Below are 18,571 nucleotides of genomic sequence, written 5' to 3' on the forward strand. Positions count from 1 at the left end.
ACATTTCTGAATGAACTATTATATATATATATATATATATATATATATATAATAATGGCATTTGGGCTGGCTAAATTATCACGGCATCTAGGTCAGCTGAATTTTCACGGCATCTGGGCCTGCTGAATTATCATGACATTTGGGTTGGTTGAATTATCACGACATTTGGGCTTGCTGAAAGATCATGATATACTGAAAAATATAATTTCTGTATTGTTTATGGTTTTACTAAAAATCATTATCAAATTGTACTCATTTTGTGTAATCATAAAACAATTTGACATGCTAATATTTGCAGTGAAATATTTATACCCATGCCACACAATTAGAGTGTTATTCTATAATATGCTAATAGTCCGAGAAGATTATATCTTTCTAAAAATAACATCAAATCTGTTTCTAGGGTTTACTCAGTTCAAACATCATATTTCCCAAAAAAACATGCTTTAAATCATAAATAGGGTTTCCATAAACCTGAATGTCTAGATGAATGATTACGCGCCGAAACTGCGTAATTGAACGTTTAACCCGAGCTTTACGGTTTATATTTTTAATTAAATATCTAAAATTGTCCAATATTTTAATAAAGTGCCAAAATCATCATTCTTGAACTTTATTGCACTATTTATGAAGTTTTGGCAATTTTTTTTTCGCAGGAAAATTCCCAGGAACTAAAACCGATACCTGTTCGTATTTCATGCATAACTTTTCCGTCCAAACTCCGATCGAGACGATTAAAATTTCTAGAGAAATAGGAAAGGAGTATCTACAACTTTTGTGTTTTGATTTTTGTGAGATATAGGCTCTAGAAGAGTCAAATTTGCGATGAACAGAGAATGAAAAAAATGAAAAAAATATAGCAATTCGGGTCAACTCCAATTGGGTCAAGTTGTCGGGTCGGGTCTCCTATCCGGGTCTAGGGCTTTCCCCCCTATCCTATTTAACCCTTCTCTTCCTCGTCCTGCGGAGGCAGCCCCCAGGGCTCCCCATTCTCCTCTTCTTCTTCTTCTTCTTCTTCTTCTTCTTCTTCTTCTTTAGTTTGTTTTTTTGTTCTTTTAAATTCTGCTTTGCTCTCTTCTCTTCCTCTCTTTCCTCTTCTCCTTCCCCTGTCTACTTTTCCCTTTTCCTGTCCTTTCTCTCCTTCTCTTTACTGTTCCCTCTTGGTTAATCTCCCAGTCTTCCCAGCCATTGCACCAGCCTGCTAGCCACCCGAAGAAGCAGCAGCAGCCCCAGGATAGCAACACCAGCCAGCAGCAGATCCTCCTCTGCAATTTGCTACAATTTTCCAGTAGCCAGAATAGCAGCCTAGCTGCGACTCCAGGACAACAACCACCCTTCCAGCAGCAGGCCGAGAGCTCTTCCAGAACAAAGCCACACCCGAGCCACCATCAGCGACTCCACAAACAGCCACCTCTTGCTCTGTTTTGTTCTTTTTCTCTCTCTCTTTTATCTTTTCTCTTTTAATATTGATATAGGATGGTATTGTTTTTTATTTACTGAAGGTATTTACAAAGTTTGGGTTTTGAAAATTTTATTATCTTTGCAATAGTTTATTGTTTAGTTATTTGTTATTTGTATTTTATTTTATTGGTAGATTTAGTTGGAAGTTCATATTTAATTACGCTTGGGTTCATATTTAAATTAGTTATTTTTTTTCTTTCCAAGATTTAATTTTTGTTTCGATGTTTGGTTTAGTTAGGACCGGTTTTATCAAAGTTCGTATTTTTATTTTCTGTCATTGTTCTTTTTTTTGTGTTGCATTTTGGTTTGAGTTCTTGAATTGTTAAAGTTCCGATTTTTAGTGTGTGCTTGAATATGATTGAGTTTCCATAGTGCGCTTTTAATTCCGTGTCCGAAGTTACCATCTTTAATTAGCACATGCTTCGATATTTCCTCGAGTAGGTTAGGGTTTCCATTAGTGTTCTTTAATTCACTGCATGTTAGTTTTAGGACTTTAAATTGCGTTTCATTTAATTTGTCAAAAGTGAAATTGAACCATCCTGAAAATCCTGAATCTGAACCAAGTTCAGTGCAATTTAATTTTGATTGGAAGAACGTTAAATTTGAGATTAAACGCATTCCCTGAGGACACGATCTAGCCCTTGGGCTTAATATTACACGACAGAACTCCTATACTTGGGATAGCTTTCGAGCTGCTCATTTTTCGAGTGAGTCAATGAACCATATTTATAATTTCTGAATCAAATACTGTATCATAACCGGTAAACTTTTCTAAAAATACATGACTTAATCTATCTCCTTACCTAATCCCTAAAGAAAAGCTCATAGGGATTCTAATCCGCACCTGCAGTGTACGCGCAAAATCCATGTACTCATAAACCCTAATCCAATCAACTTAACCCCAAAAGAATAGCCATTCAACATACCTATGATTACGCGTCAAAACTGGGTAATTGCGCATCTTAACTTGGGCTTTATGGTTTATATTTTTAATTGAATGTCTAAAATTGTCTAATATTTTAATAAAGTGCCAAAATCATCATTCCTGAACTTTATTGCACTATTTATGAAGTTTTGGTAATTTTTTGTCGCAGGAAAATTCCCGGGAACCAAAACCAACACCTGTTTTTATTTCATGCATAACTTTTCCATCCGAGCTCCGATCGAGACGATTCAAATTTATAGAAAAATAGGAAAGGATTATCTACAACTTTTATGTTTTGAGTTTTGTGAGGAAAGGGCTTTAGAAGAGTCAGATTTGCAATGAACATAGAATGAAAAAAATGAAAAAAAATATAACAATACGGGTCAACCCTTTCCAAACGGGTCGGGTTGTTCCACGCCGGATCCTAGGGCACCCAACTTCCCTTTTTATTCCCCTGCTTCCTCCCCCTGAGCAGGCAGCCCCCGGGGCTCCCCATTCTCTCCTCTTCATCATCTTCTTCTTCTCTTCCTCTATTTTCCTTGGTTCATTCTCGTCCTCTCTTTCTCTGTTTCAGTTTGTATTCCTCCTTCCTTAGTTCCTCCTCTTCCCGTTTTACTCTCTCCCTGTATCTTCTCTCTGTCCTTCCCTTAAACTCCCCCTCCTTTCTTCCTCTGTTTCTCTGGCAACTCCACACACCAGACACCAGCACCTTCGGCCAGCCCCTCCATCCTCTATAGCATCCTCAACTTCGGCAGCAGCAGATCCTCCAGAACTGCCTGCAACTTGCTGCAACAGTCCCGAAGCCACGCACCAGCCCCTGCTCCTCCAGCACTGCCTAGCCAGCACCTCTGCAAATTCACGGCGCACAGCAGCAGCTCCCTTGAAGACCTGAGGAGACCCAAGCTGCAGCAGCAGCTATGCTACCTATGGAAACACCCGGGAGCATCATCATCTCTCTCTCCTTTGTTTCTTTTCTTTATTTTTTTTTATTTTTCTTTCTTTGCTTTCATCTTTTATTAAGTAAAGTATTTTTATTATTGAAAAGAATAGCCTTGGGATGTTGATTGAGTTGTTTTAATATTAACTAGTTGTTTCAACTAGTTATTTGATTTGCGGGGCAATTTTTGTAGTGAATCCTTTCATGTTATTTAATTATTTCTAATAGTATCTGGTCTAGCTTTGGAATAAAAAATAAATAAATAAAAAAAATAGTTTTTATTAAACTAGTTGCCTTCTTTTCTTAAAAATTTAGTTTTTAATTGCAGTTTGATTTAGTTTAGGTTCTTTCATGTTAAAGTTCATGTTTTTATATCGTCTGGATATTATTGAAGTGTTTAAAGTACTAATTTTTGATTTGAATTCTTGAATTGTGTTAAAGTTATGGTTTTTAGTGCATGTTTGTGTCTGATTAAGTTTCCATTCCTGCGTGTTTTAATTCCATGCTTAAAGTTGCCATTTTTAATTAATGCATGTTTCAGTGTTTCCTTAAGTAGGCTAGGGTTTTCATTCTTGCTGTTTTATTTAATAAATGCTAGTGTTAGGATTTAATGTACGTGTTATTTCATTTGTTAAGAATAAATCTCAACAACTTTGCAAATCCTGAATCTGAACTAAGTTCAGTACCTTTTTAATTTTGATTGAAAGAACGTTAAATCTGAGATTAAAACGCATTCCCTGAGGAGACGATCTAGCCCTTGGGCTTAATATTATACGACGTAACTCCTATACTTGGGATAGCTTTCGAGCTGCTCATTTTTCGAGTAAGTCAGGTTTTTGGCGCCGTTGCCGAGGAATGTCAGTCTTAGTCTCAAATTTGCATTTTTCCCATCATTTTTGTTAGTTTTATGAAAAAGAAAGAAAAAATAGAAAACAAAAAAAAAAATTTTGAGTTTTGAAAAATGGCTGCACCTGCACCGCGCACGATAATGGACTTTTTGCAGCTTGAATATGCCACTGCATCCTCTTCCACTATTTTGCCTTATGACGAGCTTAATTTCATGATGCAGCGCGGGAGGACGTCATTGCTACCCAAGTTTTACGGGACAAAATCTGAGTGCCCTTATCAGCACCTAGCAGAATTTGAGTTAACCTGCAACATGTTTTTCTCTTATGCTAGAGCTGACGAATCTACTAGACTGAATTTATTTCTTGCTACTTTGTAGGATAGGGCACTGATTTGGTTTCATTCTATGAGACCTCACTCTATCATTAATTGGGCTGATGTGGAGCGTGAATTCCTACATGCGTTTTGTCCCTCACAGAGAACTCAATTTTTGTAGGAACAGATTCTTAATTTTGTGCAACAGGATGACGAGACATTTGGGGCTTGCTGGAAAGGATTCAAGGATCTGCTAAGTACTTGCCCACATCACGGGTTTGACTCATGGAGGTTAGTTGATTGTTTTTATATTGCTCTTACCCCTGATTGCAAGTGTTTTGTCCAGACTATGTCTAATGGAGAGCCCGTCAGCGAGGATCTAGATCAGGTATTATCATTCTTTGATTACTTAGCTGACAATGTCCCACAGTGCAACACACGATACACTCAGGCACCCATGACTGCACACCCTATCAGCACAATTAGTGGTGGTGATGCATATGAGCCACAAAACTTGCAAAACAACCCTCTGCTTCAATATCAGCCACAAAAGATCCCTCCGAGCTATACGACGTCAAAACTTTTCGGGGATAGCATAACACATATGGTGAACATGCTCCAGCAATTCATGCAAACTCAAGTTGACCATAATAATGAATTGCGGGATACCATTAATGCGATAAGCACACAGTTGGATATCTTAGAAAACGAAGAATTGCTCGCAAAACCTCAGCCTAGTCCTCAAGAGTACCAGCAACCACAACAACAAATACATGATGTTTCTCTTGAGACAGCAGAGGCCACCACTACTTTGAGAAGCGAGAAAGAATTTCCCTAACCTGAGATGCTCATCGTCAGACAACCAGTTGTCCCAACACTAGAAGTCGTGGCTGAACTAGAAGAGGTCAAAGAAAAATCAAAGAAAATGGGGCCACAAGCGGAGCAGTTAGTTGATGAGGAGACTGATACTCATACGGAGTACCAACCTGTGGTACCTCATACTCTGAGCTCAGAAATCGTGAAACCGTCACTCCCGCCTGAATCATATGTTAAGGAGCCTAATGTGGAGGTAGACTCTTGCAGTGGTATGATGATATATACACCCGATAAAGAGGGTGACCAGTCTGGTGAGCATATAATTTTCAAAGAACCAGGTAAAACCTTTAATGTTAATGCTTCTGAAGAACTGCAGGTAATTATTCCGATCACTTTCTCTCAACCGTTAGTTCGTAAAGAAGCACATTTCTTGGACACAATGTTGAATAAAGACCCTTTCTTATCCACACACGAGGGTCGACCTGCACACAAATTGTTTGGTATTTTGACACGCATTAATTCATTTGAGGTTAATTTTCATGCAGGTTTGAAGACTGATCGATTTTGGCGGCACAAATTTGGAGACCCGCCGATGCAATTTATAGACCTGCGACCACCAGACGAAATTCCTCCAGAGCCTCCACCAAACAATTGTGATGTTTTTCTTTTCATTCTTGTATTTTAATTTTATCTTATTTATTTTTAGTTAGTTTTCAGGTCTATTTTCTCATAATTCGATCTTTGTTTTCCATTATTTCGCCACTCAGGTACGCCTTACTTTTCCCGTGCACAATATTTTTTATTTTCCTTATGCTTTCACATTGAGGACAATGTTCCATTTTAGTTGGGGGGGGGGGGGGATGAGCATTTGCATGTGACACTGTGCACGTACACGTACCAGGTTTTTAATTTAAAAAAAACAAAAAAAAATCAAAAAAATAAAATCAAAAAGAGAGAGAAAGAAAGGAGGAGCACTGAGGAATTACATTGCAATATGCCATGCTTAACACTGATTCATACCCTTTTACATACTCATGTATAACTTAATAATGACACACTTGAGTCAATCATGCGTAGTTTCTCTCTATATGATCTTATGACTCCATGAAGAATCGATTGGTAGTACATTCGTGTTAATTTGGCTATATAATTTCTTGTATCTACATGCATCTCACGAGGCTAAATAAATACATTTACGTGATTCATTGCACTTAGGGTTCCTTGTGAGCACTGAGAGAACACCCGTGGCGACTATGACACCTTGTGAGATATCCTTGAGCTATTTATCGTTCTTTTGAGCGTTAATATCAGAGTTCATGGAACTCAATTCTCTTTTTCTGGATGATTCCTTTGTACACTAGTCTATGTTTTGATTTGCTAGCTTAGAGGTGACACCTAGTGGGGAGATAGAAACCTAGGTCTTGTAGCCTACTCAAGATGTGAAGGCCGAGCCACCCCTAGAGATAGACTTAGTTCATAGACCACTATTCGAGCTCAATTCCCATTGATGGTATGAAGATTACAAAAGAAGTGTTATGATTGTCCTAATAGATCAAGAAAAGACAGAAAATGAAGAATGAGTAAAAGAAGGAATAATAAGCAATACACATGCGCATGAAATGAAATGTCAATGTCGGCCCAAATACATATCACAAAAAGTCAAGGACGACACATATTTTCCACGTATGAAGATGCTTCAACCGGTTAATGCCTCAGATGTATTCACGACAAGTTTGTGAGTAAGTTGATCTAGGGTGGTCTCAATTGGATATGGCGAGTAGGTGAGAAGATGCTAGGGTGAAGGACCCAACACCTCATAGATAGGCTAGATCCTTTCCAGACTAGTCCACTTCATATACTTAGTGTTGTTCCTTTTAATATGTGGGATGTTTGATCGCGACACTCCTCCTCACATATGATGAGTGAACCCATTCCTTTGAGTGTTCTTGAAGGTATACCAGTTAGGCCGAGTCAAAGCGATCTTTCTGTAGGTGTCCACTGGCGTCCTAGGTGTACTAAGTCACACACATCACACACCTCGAGAGTTTACCTGTTTATACTCGAACTTATATGATTGCATTAACCCTGAATGTGCCACTAATTAACTTCATGTGAGTATACTGCTCTTAAATGACATATAAACGATGAAACTTGCATGAGTGACATGCTTCGGAGTCGTGTGCATTGAATATGAACAAGCTTGTGTGAAATTTAGTTATGTTCTTGTATGTGAAGTGGTATAATTATGTCGCATGTGCATTGATTTCATGATTACTGGAGTATGTAGTTGTAGACACCACCCTGAAATTCATTCACGCATTTGCTAGAGACTAGCAAAACGTTAGTTGGGGGGTGTGATTATACGTCAAAACTGCGTAATTGGGCATCTTAACCCGGGTTTTACGGTTTATATTTTTAATTAAATGTCTAAAATTGTCCAATATTTTAATAAAGTGCCAAAATCATCATTCTTGAACTTTATTGCACAATTTATGAAGTTTTGGTAATTTTTTGTCGTAGGAAAATTCCCGGGAACCAAAACTGACACTTGTTCATATTTCGTGTATAACTTTTCCATCCGAACTCCGATCATGACGATCCAAATTTTTGGAAAAGGAGGAAAGGATTATCTACAACTTTTGTGTTTTGAGTTTTGTGAGAAAAGGGCTCCAGAAGAGTCAGATTTGCAATGAACAGAGAATGAAAAAAATGAAAAAAAAATATAACAATACGGGTCAACTCATTCCAAACGGGTCGGGTTGTCCCACGCTGGATCCTAGGGCACCCAATTTCCCTTTTTATTCCCCTGCTTCCTCCCCCTGCACAGGCAGCCCCCGGGGCTCCCCATTCTCTCCTCTTCATCTTCTTCTTCTTCTCTTCCTCTCTTTTCCTTGGTTCATTCCCGTCCTCTCTTTCTCTGTTTCAGTTTGTATTCCTCCTTCCCTAGTTCCTCCTCTTCCCCTTTTACTCTCTCCCTGTCTCTTCTCTCTGTCCTTCCCTTAAACTCCCCTTCCTTTCTTCCTCTGTATCTCCGGCAACTCCACACACCAGACACCAGCACCTTCGGCTAGCCCCTCCATCCTCTGTAGCATCCTCAACTCCGGCAGCAGCAGATCCTCCAGAACTGCCTGCAACTTGCTGCAACAGTCCCGAAGCCACGCACTAGCCCCTGCTCCTTCAGCACTGCCCAGCCAGCACCTCTGCAAATTCACGGCGCACAACAACAGCTCCCTTGAAGACCCGAGGAGACCCAAGCAGTAGCAGCAGCTATGCTACCTATGGAAACACCCGGGAGCATCATCATCTCTCTCTCCTTTGTTTCTTTTCTTTATTTTTTTTTCCTTTTTCTTTCTTTGCTTTCATCTTTTATTAAGTAAAGTATTTTTATTATTGAAAAGAATAGCCTTGGGATGTTGATTGAGTTGTTTTAATATTTGTATGTTTCAACTAGTTATTTGATTCGCGGGGCAACTTTTTTAGTGAATCCTTTCATGTCATTTAATTATTTCTAATAGTATCTGGTCTAGCTTTGGAATAAAAAAAACTATAAAAAAAAAAAAAAAAGTTTTTATTAAACTAGTTGCCTTCTTTTCTTAAAAATTTAGTTTTTAATTGCGGTTTGATTTAGTTTAGGTTCTTTCATGTTAAAGTTCGTGTTTTTATATCGTCTAGATATAGTTGAAGTGTTTAAAGTACTAAGTTTTGGTTTGAATTCTTGAATTGTGTTAAAGTTATAGTTTTTAGTGCATGTTTGTGTCTGATTAAGTTTCCATTCCTGCGTGTTTTAATTCCATGCTCAAAGTTGCCATTTTTAATTAATGCATGTTTCAGGGTTTCCTTAAGTAGGCTAGGGTTTTCATTCTTGCTGTTTTATTTAATAAATGCTAGTGTTAGGATTTAATGTGCGTGTTATTTAATTTGTTAAGAATAAATCTCAACAACTTTGCAAATCCCGAATCTGAACTAAGTTCAGTACCTTTTTAATTTTGATTGGAAGAACGTTAAATCTGAGATTAAAACGCATTCCCTGAGGAGACGATCTAGCCCTTGGGCTTAATATTACACGACGTAACTCCTATACTTGGGATAGCTTTCGAGCTGCTCATTTTTCGAGTGAGTCAACCTAGGCCCACATATTATCAATTACTAGCTAAATTAAAAAAAAAAAAAAAAATTACCTCTTTACCATGGTTTTGGAGTGGTGCTTGAAATACTCGATTCACAAAATTACTTTGGTTAAATTGCAGACAATCACCGCTCGGATCCCGAAATCACGTTTATTAGTTGATTTGGGCTGAAATCGAACGAGAAATTGAGGGGAGAGAGGGAGCTAGCTGCAGCCCTTGTGAGAAAGAGAGAGAGAGAGAGAGAGATTTTAAAATTTTGATTTAAGAAAATGAGCTACAAGACTCATTTTATTAAGCATTGCCTGACAAAACTGTCAACGGTTTTTTGAGCTCCCACAAAACCGTCGACCGTTTGGTCTATACCAAACCATTTTCCCTCTTTTCCTTTGTTGTTCTTATTATTCCTATTTTCCAGATCTCTACAATTATTTTCCCACCAATTCATTCATAATAAATCACTTGAATGGCAGGAGATTAAGCTAATATTTTTATGGATAAATGAAGAAGAATGATACAAATACAAGTGCAAAACAATTTGTTCATTCATGAATCTTTTTTTTTTTTTCTCTTTTTTTTTTTTTTTATGCACAAGAATAATTTATGCCTACTTTGTGTTGGAGAAATATATGCAGCTGATTTGAAAAAGTGAAGGATATGCAATTGATTCAAACAGTTAAAGAACACAATATATTAAATTAAAGGACTTAAAAAGAAGGATGAAAATTCTAAAAATTCCTAGTATTTTACTTTCGTTATAAACCCAACGATCAACATAAATTTGCAAAGGAGTGAACCATAAAAATGTTCAAACTAGTAAGGCATGGAGAAACCTCCAGTTCTTATACAATTCCAACTACAGGTGAACAAATCCAAAAAACAAAGAAAACATTGAATAGGAAAATTGGAAGACAAGCAAGTTAATTAGTTAAAATGATGTAATTGTAGTTTGTTGATCATGAAAAATGGGTGTAAATTGTTTAAAATCATCATGGGGATCAAGTACAACACAATACTCCAACTTGAAAGAAATTCACTAGTTCAAAGTTATGTGAAAAATGCCTTTAATACTCATTTGGAACCCAACAAGAGAAAGCTTGGAATATTTTGCCTTTCCATCCCAAGAGCATCCAGTGACCATCTTCCTCAATCATAAAATCTTTGTCGTACATAGACATCACCTTCGTTCTTAATCTCTTCATAAGTTCTCTACTTAATGGAAGCTGCTTAAATCCAGCATTTGTATTACGCGCTTGCCAATGCTTATATGTCTCAAACCTCACAATCCTCTCTAAACCCTCACATGCTATGATATTCACAACCTCTTGCCCAAGCATCTCTTGCTCAAACATCAACCTAAATGAATTTTCACGAGGAAATATTTTATCCATCATATCAAACCATGCAGAATAGTGGTATATCGTCTTTTGGAACCGTCTAACAAAAAAGGGGACATTGAAAGATCCATTCCTAATAGCATGGATAAATATTTTAGGATTTATTTTTCGAATTAGGTCTAGTACAATATTTCTTGGACTATTCAATGCAACTGTGTCATCGGGAAGACGATTCTCCAATTGGAATAGACAATTCACAGCAATGACCTCATCTTTGTTGATCTTAATATCATCAAATTGAATACTATCCCACTTTTTTGCTATAACATTATACTCAAATGAGATATTAAACTGTTCAAAATATTTTTCCACACAATGCCTTGTTTCCTCGATTCTTTGTGCTGTTCGAGGACCATCTTGAGGAGGCTCTATGCCTGTAATGCGAAGATTAGGAGTTCCACCAACTCTAGCTAAGAGATCTTGCACAATCATGGTCCACTGGAATCCAAATGTGATACCAAAATCTATAATATGAAGTTTTGTTCCTTTCTCAATCACATCCAAAATGTGCTGATTTGCAAAATTTAAACAGATCCTTCCAAATGGACAGGCAAGGGAAAAAGATCGATAGAATTTCAACATGTCAATAGATGGTGGTCTCACGAAAAACATGTCAGCACAAATTTGAGCCCCAGTACCCGCCAAGCGTGCCTCAAGAGCATTGGCAAAGTAATGTGCCATCCTCTGAGATGCATCACCAATATAAGAAGAATGTTGCCTAATCTCCTTTAAAAGTTTATTTGTAGTCGTAATGTCAGTAGCAGCTAGGGCTTCTGCACAACTAATAAGCAGATCCCTTAAATCCACTAGTTCATTTCTTCTTTTTTTCACTCGATCTTTCCCACCAATCAATCCACTAGCTCGGTTATTCTTGGAATCTTCATTAGCAGTGCACTTTGAATGCTCTTTTTCTGTGTCAGCAAAGAGAAAAACCTGGTGAAGCATGTTCGATAACTCGTCCACTTCGCCACAAACCGTTCCTTCTTCTTCTTCTTCTTCTTCTTCTTCTTCTTCTTCTTCTCCATCTGAATCACCTCTATCATTCTTCTCTACCACTAGATCATGGCTGTCAAAATCAACAACCGGGAGATATTTGTGAGCTTTCTCTTCCCTTTTTCTGAACTGCATTAAAATGGACTCATCCCTGTTGCTACTTAAAGGACTAGAAAAAGGATGCGTAGTTACAGAAGACTTCATCAATCCATCATCAAAAATCCCCTTGGAACTGAAGGGCATTTGAGAAGTGGACTGAAAAATAAAATTGTTGGAACTACTATAATTGCAAGAAAATTTTTCAACAGGATTGCAAAGAGTGAGGTGGGTAGGTGAGGGAGGATACTTCTTACCTAGAACTTCGTAAAATGATTTCTCAGTAGCTCTGAGAGCCAAGGGGTCGACAAAAGTACCCAACTTCTCCTCTATGTCGTCGTTCATGAGAATATCCACTATGTCCTTGGAAATAGATTCAAACAAGTGACTTTCAGCTTGTGAATCTTCCTTCGCTGGCGGTGTCATCGTCGAAGGCAGAACCAGGTAACCTGGGTCTCGTTCTAGTGGAATCAAAGGGAAATTCATGAAGTTGGGAGTAAAAGATGGAGTTTACTTCGCAAACTAAAGGTGTTTCTGTAGGTTTAAGGGCGAATTGAGCTTCATCTCCAAAGCCTTCCTCGTATAATCTTCTTTACTTTCTCCTTATTATTATTATTATTATTATTATTATATGTGTATATATATCCCCATTAAATCATCGTGATCTTTAAAAAGAAAATGGCGTTGACTCTGAATTTGTGATCAACTGTTACTGACAATGCAAGATTGCGCCTTTGAATTTAAAGCTGCGTAGATATAAACAAATCCCAATATAAAATTGAATTAGGTGGACTAAAAATTCATTTTTCTTTTAAATTTTTTATTAATAGACGGCCAGATTTTTAAGATGAGGGGACTCCTCATAGGAAGCATCTTGATATACATGACGAATACCAACCTAACCAAAAGTTTACCCCATCAAAATTATTTTGATTTTTATTCAAATTCACATAAATTCAAATCAAAAACTCAAAAAACTATGCTCATAAAAGCAATATTAAATTTTTTTACAATTTCATTAATGGCAATTACCTCACACCAATATGTATTTTCAACAAGACTATCTATTATTTTCAAAATTCTTACCGTCCATTTTAAAAATTTGGGTATAACAAAAACTTTTAAATATGAATGTCAATGTTGAATCATTGGACTATCCATTAATTGACAATAAAACTATGAATCATTGGACTATCCATTAATTGACAATACGACTATCTATTATTATTTTTTTATTTCCCCTTAAGTTCTATACACTACAAAAAAGGGATTTTTAGTAACGGAGCCAAAATCATCACTAATAATGAGTCATTAGTGACGAAAATTAAATTCGTCACTAATAGTCAACGTATTAGTGACAGTTTTTAAAATCTTCACTAATAATGCATTTTTAGTGACGAAAATAAAATCATTACTGACACATTCGTCACTAAAAGGGGATTTCCCGCTCAAATTATTGCGGTAATATATTAGCAACGATTTTTTGGATATTAGTAACGAACAATTTTTTGGGTATTAGTGACGAAAAGTTTCGTCACTAATAGTGGACTATTAGTGATGGTGTTGTAACTGTCACTAAAACCCATACCCATAACCATTATTTCCATTTCGCACTAAAATCTCAAACCTCCCCACACGATTGAACCATCCCTCCTTCCTGTATTCCCTGCACTAAAATTGATAGTTTTTTAAGGCCTTGATTTTGTGGAGTCTTTAGTTTTATATATTAGTTTCTTTTGATATTATTTAATCTTGCCCTTGATATTTTGATTTTGGACGTACTTCATAATTTGAAATACAATGTCAAAATATACAACATAGGATTTCTATTTGTAGTGCTAGCATCCCTCTTTCATCTCCTTTTAGTTAGTTTTAATTTGTTATATTTAACATAATCATTCGAATTGTCCTCTCCTTTGAGAAGGTCTTTCAGTATATAGGCAAGACTGCCAATTGTGCAAGGAAACTTAAATCTGCACATAGTGATCTTAGGAAGCTATATATGGTAAGCCAACTAAGTTACATAGAATGATTTTAGGAAGCTATACATGGTAAGCTAAATCTCCTCTCCTATTTATGAAGAATAAGGCATAATTTATGGCCTTATATTGACATCTCACGTCAAATTGATGCGAGATCCATAAGCATCAATTTGTTTGTAAGAAAATTATTTCATTGCTGTGTGAGAGCCTTGGTGAAAATATATGCCACATGAAGATTGCTAGACACATGAGGAAGGGATATAGTTTGAGCTTCGAATGCCCTGCGGATGAGTGGCAATCAACCTCGATATGTTTAGTACATTCCAAAGAATGGTCACCCTATTCTTTGACTGCCCTTAGCTCAAATTGGACTCTAATTTAAAGAAAGGTTCATAATGGTCCTTTAATCCCTTAAATTTAGTCACAATAGTCTGTCGTTAGCCCAAATTGAGGTCTAATTTAAAGAAAGGTCCATATAATGAGTAACAAAATTATTAGTGACGGAGCTAAAATCATCACTAACAATAAGCCATTAGTGGCGAAAATAAAATTTGTCGCTAATAGTGTATTGATCATCAGTGATGAAAAATGATAAAATGAAATTGTCACTAATACTTTCATCACTAAAGGTAGATTTTCCACTCAAACTATTGTTAGAAAAAATTATCGACGATTTTTTGGGTATTAGTGAAGAAACTTTTTGTCACTAATAGTAGACTATTAGTAATGGTTTTTGAAACCGTCACTAAAACTCTCACACAGAAAACACCATTAAACCTTTCATTTCTTTGCTCTAAACCATCACGTTCCCTCTCACCCGTTCTCTCTCGCAGCTCTCTCACACTCCTCCTCCTCCTCCTCCCTCCTCCCTCCACCACTGATACCCACCACCACCATTGGAACTAAACTTTCCTAGCTCCCTCACAGTCCTCCCTTCTCCTTGCACCACCAAAACCCTTTCCTCTCTCAACTCTCTCGCAGTCCTCCCTCCTCCTCATGCTGCTAAAACCCTTCCCTCTCCCAGCTCCCTCACACTCCTCCCTCGTCCCTCCTCCCTACATTGCCAGTACCCACCGCCACCGTTGGAATCCTTTGTGTTTAATCAGTAAGTGATCTCTATGCCTCTAATTTTTGCATTTTTTAGTTTGGCGATGTGATTTTTTCCTTATTTTAATCTTTTATCTCTATAATATTCATTCATTCAACTTTGATTGTGCTTCTTAGTGTGTTGTAATCCTAAAAATTTACATTTCCAGGATTATAAAGTTTATTTAAATGTGAAAATTAGGTTTTTCTTTTTTCTTTTTTTTCTTGCAACTAACATGTACCATCTATATTTATAATATGAACAATCAATTTGGAAAGGGGGTATTCTTTCAATTAGGGTCTGAACAAGGTTTACAAGTTCGATTAAAGTAATAAATTGTAAAATATTTATAAGTCTTGAGTTGTTGATTGTAATAAAGATTGAAGTGTCACTATTCAACAGATTTTGGATACCAACACTTGCGCAGAATGCATCCGACACTTGTTGAAAATAATAAATGTGTGGTAAAGAGTTTAATACATGCAAAAATATAATCATCTACTATTCAATATTATTAGCACCAAAGAATCCACATCATCAATCACATCACGGATATTTGATAATATACACACAACATAAATGTTTTTAGAGATACTTCCCGAGAATAAGAAAGTTTACCCGCTCATACAAGTGGTCTCCCTTTGCTCTAACACTAATGCTAGGGCACTTAACTTACTCAGTAAATCCTCAAGTTATGTATCCAGGTAAAGTCTCCGAGAATAGGGAAGAATACCCGCCCATACAAGTAGCTTCCCTCTACTATGGTATCACAAAAAATTACCAAGGCACTCGCATTTCTCAGCAAGCCCTCGAGTGGAGAATTCTATTTTACCATAAATACTTATGTAATTAAAGTTACACGCATCCAATGCTAATCATTTCACAAAGATCCATGCATATACGCATATCACATCCAATCCACAAAGGATACATACATACTTCAATCACACCCACACAGGGTCAATACCCACACTAGTAATATAGTCTACACAAGACTCACATCCACACAGGAATAACATCCACAAAGGACTCACAACCACACAGGTTACTACACAAGCTTCCCAACCACACAGGTCACTACACAAGCTTCCCAACCACACAGGTCACAAATCCACTCACACAACATCGTTCATAGTAAATCAGTAAAACAAACTCCTCATTCAACTGCCAATGTTTTACCCCCTTAATGTAAATGCCCATATAACGACCTCCTCATACCATTACCAATGTTATATGGAGATTTATATCAGGTACGATATAACGACATCCTCATACCACTGCCAATGCTATATCGCAATTTACATGAACCATAGAACAATACACATCCATAGTATAACCAATCATTTAGCCACATCAATGCATTCACCACATTATTCACAATCAAACAATATTCAAAATTGAACAATATTTACAGCCAAGCAGAGTTTACAACCCAAAAAATAACCACAAGCAAACAGTAAATCATAATCACGCAATACTCGCAACCCTTTAATTATAAAAGTTATTTTCATACCACACGATTTTTCCTAAATATAAAATATAATCAAAATCATTATTTTTCAAATGCCTAACTGATTAGATAAATCAAATCTAAAAAAATATATATATATATATATATATATTATTTGTATACTCAAATTTAACCAGTTTAAAATTAATGAAAAGCTGCTATAACATTTTCCCCTTACTTGCTCTTCAAGATTCAACCTAAACCAAACTAAAAATGAGACCCTGTATTCCAAACATCCTAGCATAATTAGTTTAATCCTAGGATAGTTATCATTTATCATCTCCTAAACCCACACACTCCCAATACTTTACTTAATATTAAAAATACCCTACTTACCCTAGTTTTGGAGTGGTGCCCAGGTACTCCAAATTGAAAATATGCTCCGCCTATATTGCAGAAAATCTTCCTAGGGACCTCAAGATGGTTCCTGATCATCAATCCGTGCTAAATTGGGTCCAAAATCAAAGAGAGAAGGTGAGAGAGTTATAGGTAGAGAGAGAGTGGCGTGAGGAGAGGGAATTTCTCTCTTAAAATGAAAGCTTTCTTATTTATAAGAATAGCTTCGTCGACAAGACACGTGGATTCATCAATGAGCTCAAGAAGAATGTTCATCGATGAAACTGTGAGTTCATCGAAGAATTTCAAAAATACTCAAAACCTTCCTCGAAAAATCTTCATCGATGAGGCACATATACTCGTCGATGAAACCCAGAACATTGTTCAACGACGAGTCCCTACTTGTTGCCCTTTTGAATTTCTTTTCCTTTTCTTTTATTTTTCATTTTTCCTTTTATTTTTTTCTTTTAATTTTTACGAGTTCGAGTTATTACACGTGGTGCCCCCAGGTCTAGATCAAAGCATGATGAACGCACAACTCGTGCCATAGGTGAAGTAAATGGTGTAGTTATGAAGTTTCAAAGTCGAGATGAGTTTGTTATACATATACATGATTTAAAAATAAAATGGGCAAAGTTATAGCTTTGAGTACTGAGCGGAGGGATCGCACAATGCATGGGCCTATACCCTACCCCAACCTTTGGGACTTTCGCTTATAATGTGCCAAATTATCTGATACAGGAATTATATAGATATCTCCTATATTACAGGTTTGTGAATGATTTAAATGTGTAATTGGTTTCTACTAGAATAAACTCATGTATTCACACACTAATGTAATATAATCTGCCTTACTAAGAAGTGTCTCACCCAATATACAAATCTTATTTCAGGTCCTATAGGAAACTTGTTCAAGCATTCTAGAGGGATCCTAGAGCGTAGTGTTTTTGTTTGTTTATGTAAGTTCTTATATATGTATTGGGTTTTGGCCAAGTTATCTTTTGGGTTTGTAATAGAAGGTTATGTTTTTAGTATGTATGGATGTATGTGGGGAAACAGTTAGAAACTCTTGTATGTTTTATTAGAAGATGTATGTTTTTCCGCTATGTATGATTATGCAGATTAGTATGGAACATCTGTTTTCGCTTATTGGGGCGAGTTGTATATGTATGGTATCAAAGATATGCATGTTATGTATTGTTGGCATTATAAGGCTTAACATCTTATTTTGATGCTAACAAACAAGTGGATCTTAACATGCTATGTTAAGTGATTTATTTTCAGGACTAAATGAAGAATGCAAGGTTAAAGAGTTCATGAGAGCTTGTACCTCAGATAAGGATGATTATATCAAGCTTGAAGCATGGATTTAAAGTTTAAAGCCTGAAGATCATGAGAGCATTGATATTTTAGAAATAGCTTCAAAGAATGAAAGCCCAAGTGATCAACATGGAAAGCTCAAAGAAAGATGAAGCAAGTATGAAGGCCTCGAGGAATTCAAGAATTGAAAGAGTCTAGGAAATTTCATGTAAGTACTTCAAAGAATTTCAATATCGATGCATGAAGCTCTTAGGTTAATGTCTTGGACCTAGATACTTTCGAACATACTTGGAAAATATTTTTATAAGGTCAAAAATTGTTTTAAAAAGGTTAGAATCAGTTATGGAATAAAAACCACCAAAAAGAGGATTTCTCAAATGCTATTAATGTTTCTACATCTACATTGATGTGCATTTTTCTATGTCC

At 36.5% G+C, this 18,571-nt stretch overlaps 1 protein-coding gene across 1 annotated transcript; it reads right to left on the reverse strand.

Moving 5' to 3' along the window:
- Positions 1 to 1,201: 1,201 nt before the first annotated feature.
- Positions 1,202 to 12,336, reverse strand: LOC131148050 (scarecrow-like protein 33). Its single transcript, XM_058097789.1, has 5 exons — positions 11,856 to 12,336; positions 10,606 to 11,732; positions 8,306 to 8,500; positions 3,083 to 3,274; positions 1,202 to 1,357 (listed from the first exon to the last, which is right to left on the reverse strand). The coding sequence occupies exons 1-5, from the start codon at positions 12,334 to 12,336 to the stop codon at positions 1,202 to 1,204; spliced, it is 2,151 nt and encodes a 716-aa protein (XP_057953772.1).
- Positions 12,337 to 18,571: the final 6,235 nt, after the last annotated feature.

The sequence above is a fragment of the Malania oleifera genome, chromosome 2 (assembly GCF_029873635.1).
Source record: "Malania oleifera isolate guangnan ecotype guangnan chromosome 2, ASM2987363v1, whole genome shotgun sequence".
Lineage (NCBI taxonomy): Eukaryota > Viridiplantae > Streptophyta > Magnoliopsida > Santalales > Ximeniaceae > Malania > Malania oleifera.